This window comes from Trematomus bernacchii, unplaced genomic scaffold (genome assembly GCF_902827165.1).
Source record: "Trematomus bernacchii unplaced genomic scaffold, fTreBer1.1, whole genome shotgun sequence".
NCBI classification, from domain to species: Eukaryota; Metazoa; Chordata; class Actinopteri; order Perciformes; family Nototheniidae; genus Trematomus; species Trematomus bernacchii.
The window spans coordinates 9,000,950-9,019,788 of record NW_022988098.1 but is presented as its reverse complement, the minus strand read 5'-3'; the positions used below and the strand labels follow the sequence as shown (position 1 = coordinate 9,019,788).

The window sequence follows — 18,839 nt, the reverse complement described above, 5'->3', positions numbered from 1 at the left end:
AATTTAACCCTTTTAGAAGGGAAGATATGGTCATTTGTTCTGGGAATGTCATTTTCGAGCCTGAGACCTGAAAAACAGGCTCAGGGCTTAACAGGTTAAAGAACGGCCCCAGGCTGTGACAAAAAGTCAGAAGGTCAGGAGGTGGTATTATTTGCTAATGAGTTGACGCAAATAGTTGACACAGATCCCCATGAACATTCTTCAGGGGAAAAATATATCAGTGCATCCCCGTCACCGTGTGCTCTTCTTCTGCAGTCCAGTGGTGTTGGTGTGGAGTAAAGCGTGCAGTGATCTGGTACTTGGAGGTGATAAATGGGGGCCGGCAGACCCCGAGTGTTATCAGTGCTACCTGCAAACTAGGAGAACACAGGGTTGGCTCTGGGGTAGGACAAAGCCAGACTGTGGCTAAGGTTGATATATCGCTGCAGACTCACAATAGGATTCATTTTGTAAGGGCCTCTGTGAACATGCTGAGAACAAGAGGGGAAATAGCTGCAAGAGTGTGTGTTTATGGAGAGAGGAAGAGAGAGATGTAATTTATGTCCGTATATGTGTGTGTGCACGTTAGAAGAGACCTCGTAGACATTGATATGAATCACACAAAATGTTGTGTACTTCATTGGGTGTATTGCCAGGTGAAGTATATTCCTCTCTCCAGCTGATGATTGAGTTTTTGTTAGAACCGCTGCCGTGTGTGTGTGTAAAGGATGCTCTTGTTAAAAAAAGGCATGCGGCTGTAAAACGGCCAACCAATTAATTCCAATCTGTTCCAGAGGGCAGATGACATCATAAAAGTGCGTCATCTTGCCAGAACCTATGATGCCCCCCCCCCCACACACCTACCTACAACCTACAGATCTCTTTTAGACGCGCTACTCTGTAAGCAAGCAACAATTTACATAAGAGGGAATATATCAATGCACATATTTAAACATCTCACAATTATGCTATCTTATTCTTTGTCATGTATTATTTCACCATCTTCTTTTCCCTCTCATTTAGCTTTAAAGCTTCCATTCTGTTGTCTGCGAGGTAATTAATGTAGACAGTTATATAACACTTCTCTTTTCAGCCTCATTGTGTCCCTGCTCATTTTTTCTCAAGGCTTTTATGTCACTGCAGATCAAACGGGCCATACTTAAAGAAATACATTTCATGTCAGTTTTTCAAAATCTACAAAGCCCGGGAGGTGTCATGGAGGGAAAAAACAACACTAATTTGTGCACTTGAGTTTTTAATTTGGGCTCTTGATTTCATAATCTGTGCGCATAGACTGATGTAATATTTGACTTGCTGTGATACAGATGCTTTCAAGCTCTGTCTCTCTTTGCTCAAAGAAAGCTACAAAGCCACTCTTCAATAAATACATGTAAAGTTGCTGTGTAGGTCCAATGCTGCCTCCGCATAAAAGAAAAACATCTGAACATACATGATATCTTTGAATAGGCTCTGTAAACGTAACAGATAGCATAAAAGCCACAATATGTGTGGCTCAAACATTCATATCAAATCAAATCAGGTTTTATTTATAAAGCACATTTTAAAACGAGGGGGGGGGGGGAGATATATCCAGTCTCTGATTGTGTTACGTTATTATGAGAGTGCTCTGTTTGATTCTGAAATTATATATATATATATATATATATATATATATATATATATATATATATATATATATGTATGTGTGTGTGTGTGTGTGTGTGTGTGTGTCCGCATCTGTAGCCTGTTATTGTCTCATTATACCGCACTGTCAATTAATTAAAAGTAAATATATAAGTGGTCATGAACACATCTGTCCATCAGACAGAGGGCTGCTGTGCCTCCTGTCATCATTAATGGACGTCTCTTTAAAATGACCGCTCAGAGGAGAGGAGTTCTCATTTCTCTAACCGCCTGCTGCTTCCCCTCCTCTCTCCTCGGTTCCCCTCCTCGGCTCCTCCGCTCGCATCTCCTGTGGGCGGGACTAAGTCTTGAGGATAGGAGTCGAGGAGGGGAGTCGAGGAGGGGAATTTGATGAAATGAGAACGGCCCCAGGCCTCTGCTCTGATTGGGAAGAACAACATCAGCCCTCCAGCTGATAGCAGGGCCACTTTTATTAATATGACTTTTTTCTACTCCTGCATAGAAACTCAGAGAATAATAAAGATGCTAGGAACAGGGGTTTTCCCATCAACATCATCACGATGGAATTATGGACATATTGACGTATGAGAAGAAAGAAAATGTGTGAGAGATTTGAAAGCAGCAACAGAGACAGTAATGAGCAGGTGAGCTGCCGAACAATGCGCAGCTGGTCTTAATTTAACTGACTCTTTGAGAAAACCAATGCCAGCTTTACCTTTGTCTTGATTTATTCACAACACTTTGACAAGCGCTTCAAAGCTGAAAATACAATCATCATGTACAGCAACAAAAGGATCTTTGACAAAGCTGGAGACAACAAAGAACTCATATTACAGGCTTCAGATTTGTATTTTTCTGATGTTTTATTCCCTAACAACACTGCTGCAGTGAGTGCGCTAGATTCTCCTGTGGGGTCCTTCAGTCTATTCACTCTCGCCTTAGAGGAGGTGAGCTCATTGCCGTTTCTCAGCAAGCTGTTTCTTTCAGCTGGAGGCTCTCTTGGGACGACGCATGTTGCCTTCCAGGAGCCCTTTGTGCCCTTTATTGGATTCAATGTCAGCTGCAGTTGTATTTTACAACACTTGCATCTCTGTTTGGTTATCTTGGATCATATAGTAATGCAGACATGATAGAGAAAGGCTGACGTTTGGGGCATTGACTACTTTTCAGCACGGTTCGTTTGCTACTGAATAGATACATGTGTAGTTTCACTAACTCACACAATTACAACACATATGCACTCATTCCTACAAAACAATTCAATATCATTCAATCGATTCACTACAAAATAAAGAGCACTGAATTCAAATTGACATATTTATTTATGTCCTGCCATATTCTTAGTCTGATGCCAAACAATTGCAGCTGGAACCAAAGCGTTGCTATCTTCCGGAGCTTTTAAAAATGTTATAATGGATTTGTGTTCATCGCTTTTTGAACTTCCATATCTCTTTACCTACCACACACACACACACACACACACACACACACACACACACACACACACACACACACACACACACACACACACACACACACACACACACACACACACACACACACACACACACACACACACACACACACACACACACACACACACACACACACACACACACACACACACACACACACACACACACATCACACACACACACACACACACACACACACACACACACACACACACACACACACACACACACACACACACACACACACACACACACACACACACACACACACACACACACACACACACACACACACACACACACACACACACACACACACACACACACACACACACAGTAAGCTGGAGTCTGGTATTAATGCTCACAGAAAAAGCTCCTCTATGCTGTAGCCTAAATGTCCAAAGGCTTTTCATTATGTGAGGGAGCCACAGGCCATTTTGTCCAACACAACTTCTCACAATACAGCTCTGATTTCAGCCACTCGGCTAGTGATTGCTTCCAGAGCCCGATGTTCAACACACTCTTCATGAAACACTCAAGATTGGAGTTGGTTTTGTTTGACTGAGGGTGGTTGGTCGGATGTTTACGTTTTTCATTTTCTAACTCTCTTAGTTCTTCTTTCTAAACCTTTCTTTGTATATATGTCATTTCAATTCCCGCTGGCTAATAACAGGGCTATGTAGCAGCTTATTGATTGATCTCACAGTGTGTGAAGTTAGTGCTACTAACTTCAAGGTTTTGGGAAGTTAGTGCTACTTTTCATAAAAGACAACGCAGAGATTACATCAAGTTTTAAATGAAGTCATTCTTAGTACTTAGAAGAGGAATTGGTGAGCCACTGGAATTTGCTCAACATTATCCCCTGCAGATCCTGTAGAATATGCTCAATTTGCATGATGAAGCAGTGCAATTTACATTTGTACGTTTTTGAGAAATTAAGCCATACAATAAGAAATGAATGCAACTGATTATTTAATGTTTAATGTTGTTTTTATATGCAATAATTTAAGCTTTGTTAGTTCCAGGTTTAATATGTGCAGTAGGTTAATTAAAAAAAGTTTGAACCAGTCCGGCCCTCGGCTAGTACCGATTTTTTTATGTTGGCCCACTGTGTATTTGAGTTTGACACCCCTGGCTTAGAGGGAACATGTAAAGCATAATATATTTTTTATGGAAAAGTATTACATGTTAAATGTGCTGAACTGAAATTGTGGTTAGGCCATGTGAATGTGAATTGAAGCTGACTTCCCTCCCTTTACTATGCCTTTGATGAAGGCGATGTATTCCCATTTTGATCGAGTGAAGCTCCTTCAGTCCATCCGTAGTAAATCCAAACCTCTGAACACACATATCTACTATGGATGAATGTTCTGCAAGTACACATTCCTGGATAAATCCATGCAAAAAGATGCATATGAATGCAGTCATCATACTCCAGCGTCAAGCTAAACTGTTTTTGAATTATTTTGCTCTTGCTTTTCGAGTGTAATGAAAGGCCATAATAAGGCTCCCTCAAGTGTACGACAGAATACAAAATTCCTGATGCTTTGCTAATGCAGGATATAGAGGACTTCGCCATGGCTGTCACTTTGTGTCTGTTACGGTTTTGTATTTATGTTTTCATTTTCCACCTTTTGTTTTGAAATGTTTCCTCCTTGTGTCTTCTCTGTTCCTTCTTCCTGTGTTTGCCTTCCTGTCATTAGTTCCCCTGGTGTGTCTGATTGTCTGATTGTGTTCACCTGTTGCCCTTGTGTTTCTGCCTCTCTTACCCCAGCTGTGTCTTGTCTTGTGATTACCCCTCCCTGTATTTAGTCTTGTCTCTTCCTGTGTTCCCCTGTCGGTTCATTGTTGGTTTTTCCTGTCTTCCTCCATGTCAGTCACGGTTGTCTCTCCTGTCTCCCTCCATGTGGGTCACGGTCAGTTTTTTGTACAACCCATTTGTTTCATGCCTTGTTTTGATCAGCTTTTAAAATAAAGCTCGCTTTTTGTTACGAGACCTGTTACCTTTTTGATAGTCTGCATTTGGGTCCTACCCTTCCACGCCATCCTAACAGAATGAACCGACCAGCTTTGGACTCAGCAGACTCGGATCGTTTTGCTCTACAGGCAGAATGTCTTGGGTACTCTCTGGAGTACATTTTTTATACCTGGAATGGCGCCTCTTCTAGACGTGGTAGAGAGGCTGCGTTGAAGGAGGCACGTCAGGAGGTTGCTCGCCAGCCCTGGCTTAGGAGCATGTTGCCTGAGTGGCTACAACTTTTCACAAGTAGTCCTGAGGACTTGTCCGAAGCCTCTAACCCTTTCCTGGGGTATGACCAGGCCTGGGGAGGCCCACAGATCCTCCAAAGAATCTCTAGGAGACGCAAGACCAAGATTCCAGCCCGTGCTCCAGTGGTTCCAGCTCCATTCTCTGGCCCTTTTTTGGAATCCCGCCTGGCGTTTGGAGGTCCACGGAGCCTCCAGGGGGCCTCGGAGAAACGCAAGGTCGGGAGGCCGGCTCGTGGTCCAGTACCGGCCCACACAGCCATGGATCCGTGCACCAGTACCGGCCCACACAGCCATGCTTCCGTGCTCCATTACCTGGCTCACACAGCCAGGGTCCAGGCTTCTGTTCCGTGCCCAGCAGCCATAGTCACTGCTCCAGAACCGGACCTTACAGTCATGTTTCCGTGTTCCAGTGCCGGTCCACACAGTCATGGTACCGTGCTCCAGTACCATCCCACACAGCCATGGTTCCGTGTTCCGGTTCCGTGCCCAGCAGCCATGGTGCCTGCTCTAGTACCGGCCCACACAGCCATGGTTCCGGCTCCAGAACCGGCCCATACAGCCATGGTTCCAGCCCCAGTTCTGGCCCCAGCAGCCATGGTTCCGGCCTGTCGGTGGTCCGGCCGACTCCAGCACCTCGTGTCCTGTCGGTGGTCCGGCCGACTCCAGCACCCCGTGTCCTGTTGGCTCTATGGCCGACGCCTACCCCATGTCCTGTGATGTTGGAGGTCCCGCCGACTACTCTCCTGCCAGGGGTCTTGCCAACTCCATGTCCTGTCCCATTGGGGGTCCCGCCGACTACTCTTCTGCCGGAGGTCTTGCCAATCCTATGTCCTGTCCCGTTGGGGGTCCCGCCGACTACTCTTCTGCCGGGGGTCCTGCCAACCCTATGTCCTGTGCCGTTGGAGGTCCCGCCGACTACTCTTCTGCCGGGGGTCTTGCCAATCCTATGTCCTGTCCCGTTGGGGGTCCCGCCGACTACTCTTCTGCCGGGGGTCCTGCCAACCCTATGTCCTGTGCTGTTGGAGGTCCCACCGACTACTCTCCTGCCGGGAGTCTTGCCAACTCCATGTCCTGTCCCATTGGGGGTCCCGCCGACTACTCTTCTGCCGGGGGTCTTGCCAATCCTATGTCCTGTCCCGTTGGGGGTCCCGCCGACTACTCTTCTGCCGGGGGTCCTGCCAACCCTATGTCCTGTGCCGTTGGAGGTCCCGCCGACTACTCTTCTGCCGGGGGTCTTGCCAATCCTATGTCTTGTCCCGTTGGGGGTCCCGCCGACTACTCTTCTGCCGGGGGTCCTGCCAACCCTATGTCCTGTGCTGTTGGAGGTCCCACCGACTACTCTCCTGCCGGGAGTCTTGCCAACTCCATGTCCTGTCCCATTGGGGGTCCCGCCGACTACTCTTCTGCCGGGGGTCTTGCCAACCCTGTGTCATGTGCCGTTGGGGGTTCAGCTGTGGGTCCTGCCAACCCCATGTCCTGTCCCGTTGGGGGTCCCACCGACTACTGCTCCGCCAGGTTTCCTGCCAACACCAGATCCTGTCCTGTTGGGGGTCCCGCCGACACCTGCTCCACCAGATTTCCTGCCTACACCATGTCCTGTCCTGTTGGGGGTCCCGCCGACACCTGTCCCGCCGGGGGTCCTGCCAGCTCCATGTTCTGTTCTGTTGGGGGGTCCCGCCGACACCTGTCCCGCCGGGGGTCCTGCCAACTCTGTGTCCTGTCCTGTTGGAGGTCCCGCCGACACCTGTTCCACCGGGGGTCCTGCCAACTCTGTGTCCTGTTCCCAGTGGCGACTGGTCATTAGGGGCAGGTGGGGCACAGCCCCACCTAGTGTCAGCAGAAAGTATTACAAATAATGATTACAAAAATGCAAAAAAATAAATAAAAAAATATATAAAATATATTTTAAGATCATGTTTAATCATCTGATTCGTCTGTACATTGCTGTTTTAGTCTGTGTTCTTCTAATTAGTGTGTCTACAGTCACAGTGTGTGCCTATTGAGCTGTTTAGAGCCATGTGGGACAAAACCTGATTATGCCCCTTCCTCTCGCTGTGAAGTCAACGGTGACTGTAAAAACTACACTGCGCATGCTCAGAGTATTTTGTAATGAAATGTGTGTGGCAAGAAAATAATGACCAGAGGGGCATGGAGCTACCATCCCCACCATACGTCTTCTCAAATCATTCAGAGCTGATTGGCTGTAAGTACGTGTGCCGCGAAAAGTGTGGTGTGTGAAGAGGAGACGAGAGAGCTGCAGTGACGCGTCCTAAAACCAGGAAGTAAGCTGCAAAAAAGCAATGAGGTTTCTCCAGAGGATTTTAGAAAATAGCTCGAAATAAGATCTGTGGGAAACGTACCTGTTAGATAAATGCACGTTTTGATTAGCCGGATAACATCCACATGTCTACCCTACTTATATAATTTTTTTATCATAAATCTATGGATTAGATTTATGATAGACTTTTGAAACTACAAGAACATAAGGAGGACTTTTACAAAAAAGTAATAGAAATGTTTGTCCAGAAGGATAGGCAAATGGACTTCATCTTCAAGTCAAGGTAAGACCGCCATTTTATTGAAAATGGGATCTTACTAAGAGAGAACAATTCAATATTTAAATGATAAAATTAGATTTGTTGGGTATCCTTTTGTTGAACTGTCTGTTTAAAATTAATCGAAGCATCAGACAAAAAAAGCTTTTGAAAATAATATTATATTTTGGTTTAGGTCAAAATATAATATTTGTAAACCTGAAGAGTCAGTGCCAGTGTCTCAGCAGCCATGAACCTCACTGCACGTCACTGCATAAGCTTATATATAGACATCTACGTTTTTTGTGCCCCACCACTTTTGTACATATAAAAACGCCACTGCCTGTTCCGTTGGAGGTCCAGTCGACACCAGCCCTTGCTCCATCCGGGGTCCCATTGACACCAGTCCATGTCATGTCCAGGATCCCGTCTACGCCTGTTCCGTCGGCTCCGGTTCCTGTCTGGCCGACAACGGGTCCTGCCCGGCCTCCGGAGCTGTCCCGTCAGCGCCTTCCTGCCCGTCCTCCGGAGTTGTCCCGTCAGCACCTTCCTGCCCGGCCTCCGGAGCTGTCCCGTCGACGCCTTCTTGTTCGCCCTCGAGCCCGGCCCCCTGAGTGCCGGGGCCTTCGCCCTCGAGCTCGGCCCCCTGATTTCCCCAGCCGTGGCCTTCGCCCTCGAGCCCGGCCTCCTGACGCTTTCAGCCGCTGCCTTTTCTCTCATGCCCGGCCCCCTGAGTTCGCCCGCTGTGGTCTTCGCCCTTTTTTGAACATTGCCTTGCCCCCGGGCCGTCCGCCCGAGACCCCCTCCTTGATCTCTGCCTTGCCCCCGGGCCGTCCGCCCGAGACCCCTTCCGGGTCCTCCGCTGTGCCCCTGGGCTGTCAGCCCAAACCCGTCCTCCAGACCCCCTCCACCCACCCTGCTGGAATTTTTTGGACTTTTGGGGGTTTTCTTGGGACGTCTGGAATCCGTCCCTTGAGGGGGGGGTTCTGTTACGGTTTTGTATTTATGTTTTCATTTTCCACCTTTTGTTTTGAAATGTTTCCTCCTTGTGTCTTCTCTGTTCCTTCTTCCTGTGTTTGCCTTCCTGTCATTAGTTCCCCTGGTGTGTCTGATTGTCTGATTGTGTTCACCTGTTGCCCTTGTGTTTCTGCCTCTCTTACCCCAGCTGTGTCTTGTCTTGTGATTACCCCTCCCTGTATTTAGTCTTGTCTCTTCCTGTGTTCCCCTGTCGGTTCATTGTTGGTTTTTCCTGTCTTCCTCCATGTCAGTCACGGTTGTCTCTCCTGTCTCCCTCCATGTGGGTCACGGTCAGTTTTTTGTACAACCCATTTGTTTCATGCCTTGTTTTGATCAGCTTTTAAAATAAAGCTCGCTTTTTGTTACGAGACCTGTTACCTTTTTGATAGTCTGCATTTGGGTCCTACCCTTCCACGCCATCCTAACAGTGTCTGTGTAACGGAGTTAAAAATGTGTAGACATAATTATTAGTTATAAATTACGATTTATAATAGGTTGTGAATTATTATATATATTATAGTGGCCACAGTAGCGAACTGCCTTCTTGCACACATCACAGTTCGCTAAGTTTTCATTGCCAGTTGTGAAGTAGCTCCACACGACTCTTCTCTTTCTCTCAGCCATCATGCTCGTGTGTCGCACTCGAGAGTCGCTGGCTGCTGCTGGCTGCTGTCAGTCAGCTTGATAATGGGAGTTCAGGCAGGGAGCGCGCTGCTCGTGCGCAAGCCTTGAGGAAAGGAGGAGAGCAGTGGATAGAGAAGGAAAGAGCGCATATACTTGTGTTCGTCTGCACTCTGCACATTGTTTTTGATGAAATTGACGAGGAGAGAAAAAAAAAAGTATAAAAGGATCGATCCTATTGGCTCGAGTATCGATATTTTGAAACGCAAAGTAATATCGGAAGTATCGATATTTTGGGATTGATCCGCCCACCCCTACTTTAAAGTAGAGACACTACATACTGATTTACAGCTGAACATCAGCAGGAGAGGACTCTTTAAAGTAGAGACACTACATACTGACATACACCTGAACATCAGCAGGAGAGGACTCTTTAAAGTAGAGACACTACATACTGACATACACCTGAACATCAGCAGGAGAGGACTCTTTAAAGTAGAGACACTACATACTGATATACACCTGAACATCAGCAGGAGAGGACTCTTTAAAGTAGAGACACTACATACTGATATACACCTGAACATCAGCAGGAGAGGACTCTTTAAAGTAGAGACACTACATACTGATATACACCTGAACATCAGCAGGAGAGGACTCTTTAAAGTAGAGACACTACTTACTGATATACACCTGAACATCAGCAGGAGAGGACTCTTTAAAGTAGAGACACTACATACTGATATACACCTGAACATCAGCAGGAGAGGACTCTTTAAAGTAGAAACACTACATACTGATATACACCTAAATACAGCAGAACATGTCCTCGTGTGTGTGTGTGTGTGTGTGTGTGTGTGTACCTGTGATACGTGCATGTCACTCTCATCCACCAGACCCGGCAGCTCGCTCAGGACCGGTTCCAGCGCGGCAGGTTTGATGTTTGCAGCCTGATGCGTGATGATCGAGGTGAGACAGGCCAGCGTCCCGAGCTTCAGAACTCGCTCGTTCTTTCGGAGGAAAGATCCCAAAACTGAGAGCGTCTCCGGCAGGATGGAGGACAGGTCGATCTGAGAGAGGAGGAAGAAATGTTTACAGCAGGGGTGTCAAACTCAATTCAATCGAGAAACAGTTTTTATTTAAGTTTTAGTAATACCCAGCAGTATTTGAATCAGCACAAAACATAAATGAATACACACCTTCCTCCAGCCCTTCCTCCACGTCCATGCTGTCTTCCTCCTCCTCTTCACCGTCATAGTTGTAGTTCGGGTCAAAGGTCATGAACTTAAGGCAAAGCTTTGTCACCGTGGCAACATCTCCTTTGGACAGCTGTCAATCAACGGAAACAACATGAAGGTCAGTGTGTGTACCTGCGTATAAAGGCTTCAAAGGCCTGGAAACAGTACTCTCTCCACGTCCGTGAACTTCAACACCATCGGGATTAACTTCTCTAAGCAAACACACACACACACACACACACACACACACACACACACACACACACACACACACACACACACACACACACACACCACACACACACACACACACACACACACACACACCACACACACACACACACACACACACACACACACACACACACACACACACACACACACACACACACACACCGCGTTGTCTAAAGTAAAAATTATAATATTATATAAAGGCACAGCACCCGCCCCAAAGGATGATATAATCAGGGGTGCACACAACTTTCTCAATGAGGTACTCAGATGAGAGTCGTTGTTTGGTACTCCAACTTCTGACGATTGTCAACAGGGGGGGGTGGCGTCAGTGGAGTACAGCGCTTCGCGATTGTCAACGGGGGGGGGTAGCGTCAGTGGAGTACAACACTTCACGATTGTCAACGGGGGGGGGGGGTGGCGTCAGTGGAGTACAGCGCTTCGCGATTGTCAACGGGGGGGGGGGGTAGCGTCAGTGGAGTACAGCGCTTCACGATTGTCAACGGGGGGGGTTGGTAGTAGAGTACAGCGCTTCGTGACTGCGGAGTGTGTGAACGTTGTGATCAGCTGTTTTAGCGCAGGGCTGCTGTACAGACCGACGTTAACAGCAGCCCTGCACACGGAGACCGACTGTCGTCCGGTGAACTAACCGCCTTCTGGAAAAGCTTCACATTTACGTCGGTACGCAAATGCGCTTTGTGACACAAGTGACGGTACGCATGTCAGATTGTTGCCGCGCATGCGTACCTGCGTACCAGTTATGTGCACCCCTGGATATAATGCATAAAAACAATACTTATTTAAATGCGTGTGCTGTTCTTCCTTGGGTAATAAAAAATGAACAACCTGCACACCTGTTTTTGTCTTTGACACTGTATGTGTCTGTGTGTGTATGTCTGAGAGTCTGAGAGTCTGTTCTAACACATACAATCGGTGTTCTCTAAAGTAAAAATTCACTAAGACGTACAGACCTCAGCTCCCGCAGGAAACCACAACTTTTGGGTTCTGGGATATATCTGAGACCCATAATATATTCCTAAAATAGCATGATAGGAGATCTTTAAACACCTGTGTCTTCAGCAGTGTGAGGGCCGGCTCCTCCCCCCCGGGCCTCATGTTTCCCTGCAGGCTGGTTCCCCCTCGGGTCTGTCTGAGCAGCGAGGAGAAGGCGCTGAACACGTCCGCCCTCACGTTCTCCTCGCGCTCCTTGAAGCGGGCCAGCAGGGCGGGGCAGACGGAGGAGAAGAAGCTCAGCAGGAGGTCCCGCCGCGTCGCGATCAGAGACTCCAGACACTTGATGGAGGAGCGACGCACCTTCCAGCTCATATCGTCATCGTCACTGTACTCATCGTCTGACTCTGGAGAATAGAGGAGAGATGGTTATTTTATTCTTTTTTAGAACTTTCTATTTATTCCACAATATATATCATACATGGAGATGTAAATAAAAATCACACCCGCCTCAGTTGACAGTCCACTCAAATCTACACGTTATTGCTCACAAACACACATTACCCCCTTTCCTTCTAAGTCTTGGCAAATTATACATAAATACACATTCATTTAAATTCTCTGACCTTCCCCTGGGTAGCCGGTACAGACAGGTATGCTTACAAATAGACGGTTATTTTTCAATGGACTCAGACAGAACATCTTTACTGTGTTTCCATCACTTATCATAGGCGAGAACTCAAATAATATAAAGTATATCAAGATATGTTTGACCAATTACCTTGATTTCTATACAGAGATCCGTAATGAGCTACCTCCGTGCCTTACCACAGCATCTGGCTCTATATCAGACAGGGCCACCATGTTAAATTGTTTTAATGAGCATTTTGTGTCCTGTGGCTCTCTGTTTGATTCAGTCACTAACTCTGCTTCTGTGAACACCACAGTCTGTGACTCTGAACAATGTGGTCTGGAAAACCCTTTCAGTTTTACTCCTTTTACTGTTAATGTTGTTCATGAAGCATTATCTAAGTTAGATCCTAAGAAACCGGCCGGCCCGGACAACGTAGAACCTTTCTTTTTAAAGATAGCTGCAGATTGTATTGCTCCACCTCTCACTTCTCTTTTTAACCTCTCCCTCAGCACAAACACAATTCCACAAGTATAGAAGTCAGCGTATGTCTTGCCTTTACTAAAAGGAGGGGAGGAAACTATTTTAAATAACTATAGGCCCATCTCTAAATTGTCAGTTCTGGCTAAGGTTCTTGAACGCCTAGTGAGTGAACAGGTAAAGGTGTTCTTATGTACAAATGACATCCTGTCTAAACATCAGTCAGGCTTCAGAAAGCAACATAGCACCATCACTGCCACAATGAAAGTGGTGAATGGCATTACGAGTATTTTAGATAAAAAGCAGAGCTGTGCAGCTCTATTTATTGACCTGTACAAAGCGTTTGACACCGTCGATCATCGCATCTTAAAGCAGAGGCTACTCAGTATTGGCTTATCCAGCCATGCAGTGGGGTGGTTTGTGAACTACCTCTCTGAAAGGTCCCAATGTGTTCACTTTGATGGGCTGTCTTCTGAGTGGTTAAACATTACTAATGGTGTTCCTCAAGGTTCTGTTTTAGGTCCACTTTTATTCTCCATCTACATCAATAGTTTAGGTGAAAATGTGGATGAAGCTACTTTACATTTTTATGTGGATACGATACGATACGATACGATACGATACGATACGATATACTTTATTGTTCCCGTAAGGAAATTTGTTCTGGACTCCGTCCTGCAGTGCATCCATGTACATATACAAACATAGTGGACATTAAGAGACATACACATATCATCAGTCATACACCGTTTGAACAAACACAATACACACACGTACATACTGACAATGGCGACCTATTGCACAACCCTCATGGCCAACATTAAAAAAAGTACATTTCATTACATTTGACTACATATCATTTCATTAAGAAGCTTAATCGACATAGGTAGGAATGAGTGCTTATAGTGGTTCAGCCTGCTCCTGGGAACCCTGAATCTTCTACCAGAAGGTAGGAGCTGGAATTCTGGGTGGAGTATGTGGGTGGGATCAGACACCATTTATTTTGCCTGTCTGATAATGGACTGCTCGTATATGTTTTGGAGAGATGGGTGTTTTTTAACCCCCATAATCTTCATAGCAGTCTGTACTAGGCGAGCGATCTGTGACTTTGACTGCACTGTCAAGTTACCATACCAGGCAGTGATACCATACCTCATGATGCTCTCCAACACTGCATGATAGAACAGTAACATGAACTTCTGGTCGACTCCGAAAGCCCGGAGTCGACGCAGAAAGTACAACCGCTGCTGAAGTCTAGAGCACAGACCTTGAACATGCGCCTTCCAGCTGAGTGTATTATCTAGATGGACACCAAGATACTTATAGGAGCTGACCTGAGTTATGGGTTCGTTGTGGATAACCACCGGCCTAAGGTCACCCACTGCCTTTGGGTCCCACACCATCTCCTCAGTCTTCTTCACATTCAGCACCAGATGGTTAAAATCACACCACTGCACAAATCTCTCTATTTCAGAGTGATAAGCCGATGAACTGCTGCCTTTGTGCATCAAGCCAAGGATGGCTGTATCATCTGAGAATTTGATGATATAGTTCTCCGGGTGGATTCTCGTACAGTCGTTTGTGTACAATGTGAAGAGGACCGGGGAGCTCACACAACCCTGGGGAGCTCCTGTACTGATGGTCCAGGGCTCTGAGAGGGCATTGTTGACCCTGACATGCTGAGTGCGATTGGTTAAAAACGAAAAATACCATTTCAAGATAAAAGGATTTATACTGATCTTTATCAGTTTTTGAAGCAAGATGTGAGGCTGCAGTGTGTTAAAAGCCGAGCTGAAATCCACAAACAGTAGGCGTACATATGCCTTAGGGTCTTCCAGGTGTTTAGTGACCAGGTGTGTGATGCTATTTAGAGCATCGTCTGTGCCACGCCCTTGCTTATAGGCAAAACTGAAAAGGGTCTAAATGTACATCAACCTCTTTCTTTAGCAGCGGCACCATGATCCTCTCAAAACATTTCATGACAATGGATGTCAATGCAATAGGCCTAAAATCATTGTTTACCTTTGGACAAGGTTTTTTGGGGACAGGTTTTATTATTGATTTTTTCCAGAGGGTGGGGATGGTGTGAAGATCAACAGATTTTTGAAATATGGGACACCATGCTGATGTCAGTTCTTCTGCAAATGTCTTCAGAAGGAATGCAGAGATGCCATCTGGCCCTGTGGCCTTCTTAGTACAGGTGTGTTTGAAAAGTGATTGGACCTTTAAAGGGTCAATCAGCACCCTTTCATCCTGGTCAGTAGCAGAGATTGTCTCTAAGATATCTGTACATTCAGAGGAGAAGTCCTGGGTTTCAAATCTCATGTAAAAGTCATTCAGTTCATTTGCTTTTTGCAGGTCATCAGAGGTACAGAGAGTTTTTTTAGCTGGAGTCATATTTGTGATTGCCTTTTTGCCTTGTGATGACACCGTGATGTACTGTGCAGGTCCCTCCATTAAGGAGGCTGTTGTTAAATTACAGGCTGTTTTTTAACATTATTCAGACTCAGCTCTCTGAACTTCAGCTTCTTTTAAATGTTGAGAAAACCAAGGTAATGCTCTTTTCTAAAGCTAAAAAGACTCCAGAGACTGCTTTGGATATTGTTACTATGCAAGGACAAGTACTCCAAGTGGTTAGCTGTTATAAATACCTTGGTATCTGGCTTGATGATTGTCTTACTTTTAAACTGCAGGTCATTAATCTGCTTAAAAAGCTGAGGGTTAGACGAGGTTTCTTTTTCAGAAACAAGTCCTGTTTCTCTTTTGAAGCCAGGAAAAGGCTCTGTGACCTTTTGACCTGTGCTAGACTATGGTGATCTGATCTATATGAATGCACCTGCCCATTGCCTGGAAAGGTTAGATGCCGCCTATCACAGTGCTCTGAGATTTGTTACTAACTGTAAAGTACTTACTCATCACTGTACCCTGTATGCCAAGGCAGGTCTGCCTTCACTTACTGTACGGAGGCTCAGTCATTGGTACATGTTTATTTATAAAGCTATGTTGGGTAAACTCCCAACTTATATATGCTCCTTGATCTCACAGAGAGTGGCAAGTAGCTATTGCCTGAGATCCCAGGATGTGTTTTTATTACATGTGCTAAGTGCTAGGACTGTTTTAGGTACTAAAGCTTTTATGTGCGCTGCTCCTCTAGCTTGGAACACCATGCAAAACAAATTGAAACTGAGCATTTTGGTTCCCTTGCATCATTTTAAAGCGCGGCTGGATGAAATGTTATTAGATACCTGTCATTGTGAATAGGTTGCTAATTTATACCCCTGTAATTATGTTTGTGACGTCCTTTTTGTTTTCTGTTGTTTATGTGTAACCAATGTACCGCAGGTCTCTCTTGAAAAAGAGATCGTTGATCTCAATGGGATTTTTAACCTGGTTAAATAAAGGCTACAAACAAACAGAGATAATATTGTAGGGTTCTGACTCTTGAGTCCAGAGAAGAGAGGTTATTTTTAATGGATTCATCTTTTCTCTCATTGTGTTTACATCACTTCTCATTGGCCGAGGAGATTCAATTACATTTTCTATCTCAATCAATCTGAACAGACCCACAAAACAATGCATTATGGGTCTTTGTATTGTACATTATTAGATACAGACATGAGACTTTCTCTTTAAGATCCAAATACCTGAAAATTAGGACTAACACTGACTGAAAGGCAGTGCTGGAAGTTCTCTACTTACATCCACATTTGTGGAACTTTAGAGTATTTTTCAGATTACAAGTTACTAAGTAAAGTAAATAAGGTAACAATTGATTTTCTAACAAATCATTCAAACTGAGTCCTCAGTCAAATATAACCTCAAGACACGACTGAACACAGATTACTGTCAAACTTGTATTAAAAGTTATCAAAATAAAAACAAATTAATATAATATTTAGCTTATAAGCTCTTTACTGAAAACATTGTACTGATGTTAGTCTTTTGTAATCATACATGTATATATGGTAAGTACATTAAATATTCTTTCATCAGTTAAATGCAACATACTTATAAATCGAGAAACAGTTTTTATTTCAGTTTTAGTAATACCCAGCAGTATTTGAAACAGCACAAAACATAAATGAATACACACCTTCCTCCAGCCCTTCCTCCACGTCCATGCTGTCTTCCTCCTCCTCTTCATCGTCATAGTTGTAGTTCGGGTCAAAGGTCATGAACTTAAGGCAAAGCTTTGTCACCGTGGCAACATCTCCTTTGGACAGCTGTCAATCAACGGAAACAACAACATGAAGGTGTCTGTGTGTGTGTGTGTGTGTGTGTGTGTGTGTGTGTACCTGCGTATAAAGGCTTCAAAGGCCTGGAAACAGTACTCTCTCAGCTCGTCGTCCTCCACGTCCGTGAACTTCAACACCATCGGGATTAACTTTTCTAAATACACACACACACACACACACACACACACACACACACACACCACACACACACACACACACACACACACACACACACACACACACACCACACACACACACACACACACACACACACACACACACACACACACACACACACACACACACACACACACACACACACACACACCACACACACACACACACACACACACACACACACACACACACACACACACACACACACACACACACACACACACAGCTTATGAGTTTCTAGATGTGTTCTTTTTTCGTAAATTGAGAATGAAAATGTCAAAATGAAGATCTTTTCAAAATAAAAGTATGTTAGTAATCGAGATGGAAACTGATATCCAAAAGGTACGGGGAAAAAAGATGACAACTTAGCCGTGTGATTGAAAAAGATACTTTAAAATCATTATGCAAAAGCGTTCTGTACTTTAGACTACCGAGTCATTATTGAGAAATGTCTCATTATGATAATTTTGAGAAGCTAAACAATTATTTTTAGATATCTAATCATTATTTTAGCATATTAACTCATTCATTTAAGATACTAAGTCATTATTTCTTAGATATTAAGTCACTATTTTCAGATACTGTGTCATTAGGTTTGAGGTATCTCATCATTACCAAGATACCATGTCATTATTTTTGAGATAATAACTCATTGTTTAAACTTTTCTAATTGAAATGACCAGAATATTCTCTTTGTCTTTCATCACAAGGCAACAAATCTAAATGTCTTCATTTTATTTTTGTTACTCTACGTGCAGAGATGGCCTTCCTCAGTCAGGAAACCAATGTGTTGTCCTTAAATCTAGTATCACGTGAGCGTGGCAGCAGATCTCACCGACTCGATGGCCGCCCTGACGACTGACGGTTGCTAGGCACTGGATGTACGTCCTCGCCATGGAAACGGGCGGGGCCTTTGCGAGCTCATTGGTCAGGTGTTTCAGTCAGCTGGGAGAAGAGGGCGGGGCTACAGCAGGGAACCAGGTGACCCAGAGCCAAGATGGAGCGCTTCCTCACCGCCATCCTGGAGCTGGTCAGCTGACCAGATGGATGGATATTAGGTTTATCTGAAGGGTGTCTATTTTAACTCACAACCAATATGCAACGTGGGTAGGCAGTTCATTAAAACATCACTATTTTGAGATGCTTACTCTTTGTTTTCAGATACTAAACTTTGTTTTGTACATTCCCAAAGATATTGAAGTGACTGTTATTTTGTATATATTGATTGTTGTGCTTTTATCTTAAAGGTAGGGTAGGTAAGTTTGAGAAACCGGCTCGAGATCGCTAGAATTTGAAAATACACAACCGGAGAAAATCTGCCACTTCCTTACAGAGCCCCTCCTCCAACACACACGAAC

The 18,839-nt window shown here is 45.0% G+C and overlaps 1 protein-coding gene and 1 long non-coding RNA gene across 6 annotated transcripts in view; both read right to left on the bottom strand.

Annotated features, from left to right (window-relative positions):
* The window catches only part of LOC117475538 (cullin-associated NEDD8-dissociated protein 1-like), a 40,625-nt gene that overhangs the window by 8,131 nt on the left and 13,655 nt on the right, over positions 1-18,839 (bottom strand). For 2 of the 5 annotated variants that reach the window (XM_034121814.1, XM_034121815.1), the window contains exons 7-9: positions 17,163-17,292; positions 12,076-12,365; positions 10,738-10,867 (exon numbers count right to left, since the gene is read on the bottom strand). In XM_034121814.1, coding sequence (XP_033977705.1) covers positions 10,738-10,867; positions 12,076-12,365; positions 17,163-17,292 — 550 coding nt within the window. Of the gene's footprint in view, positions 1-10,401; positions 10,609-10,737; positions 10,868-12,075; positions 12,366-17,162; positions 17,293-18,839 lie in introns of all 5 variants that reach the window. The other 3 variants (XM_034121810.1, XM_034121811.1, XM_034121813.1) reach the window with 3 other exon arrangements.
* The window catches only part of LOC117475543, a 1,766-nt gene continuing 1,353 nt past the window's right edge, over positions 18,427-18,839 (bottom strand). Inside the window, exon 3 of the long non-coding RNA XR_004555180.1 lies at positions 18,427-18,516. This is a non-coding gene — a long non-coding RNA (uncharacterized LOC117475543). The remainder of the gene's footprint in view (positions 18,517-18,839) is intronic.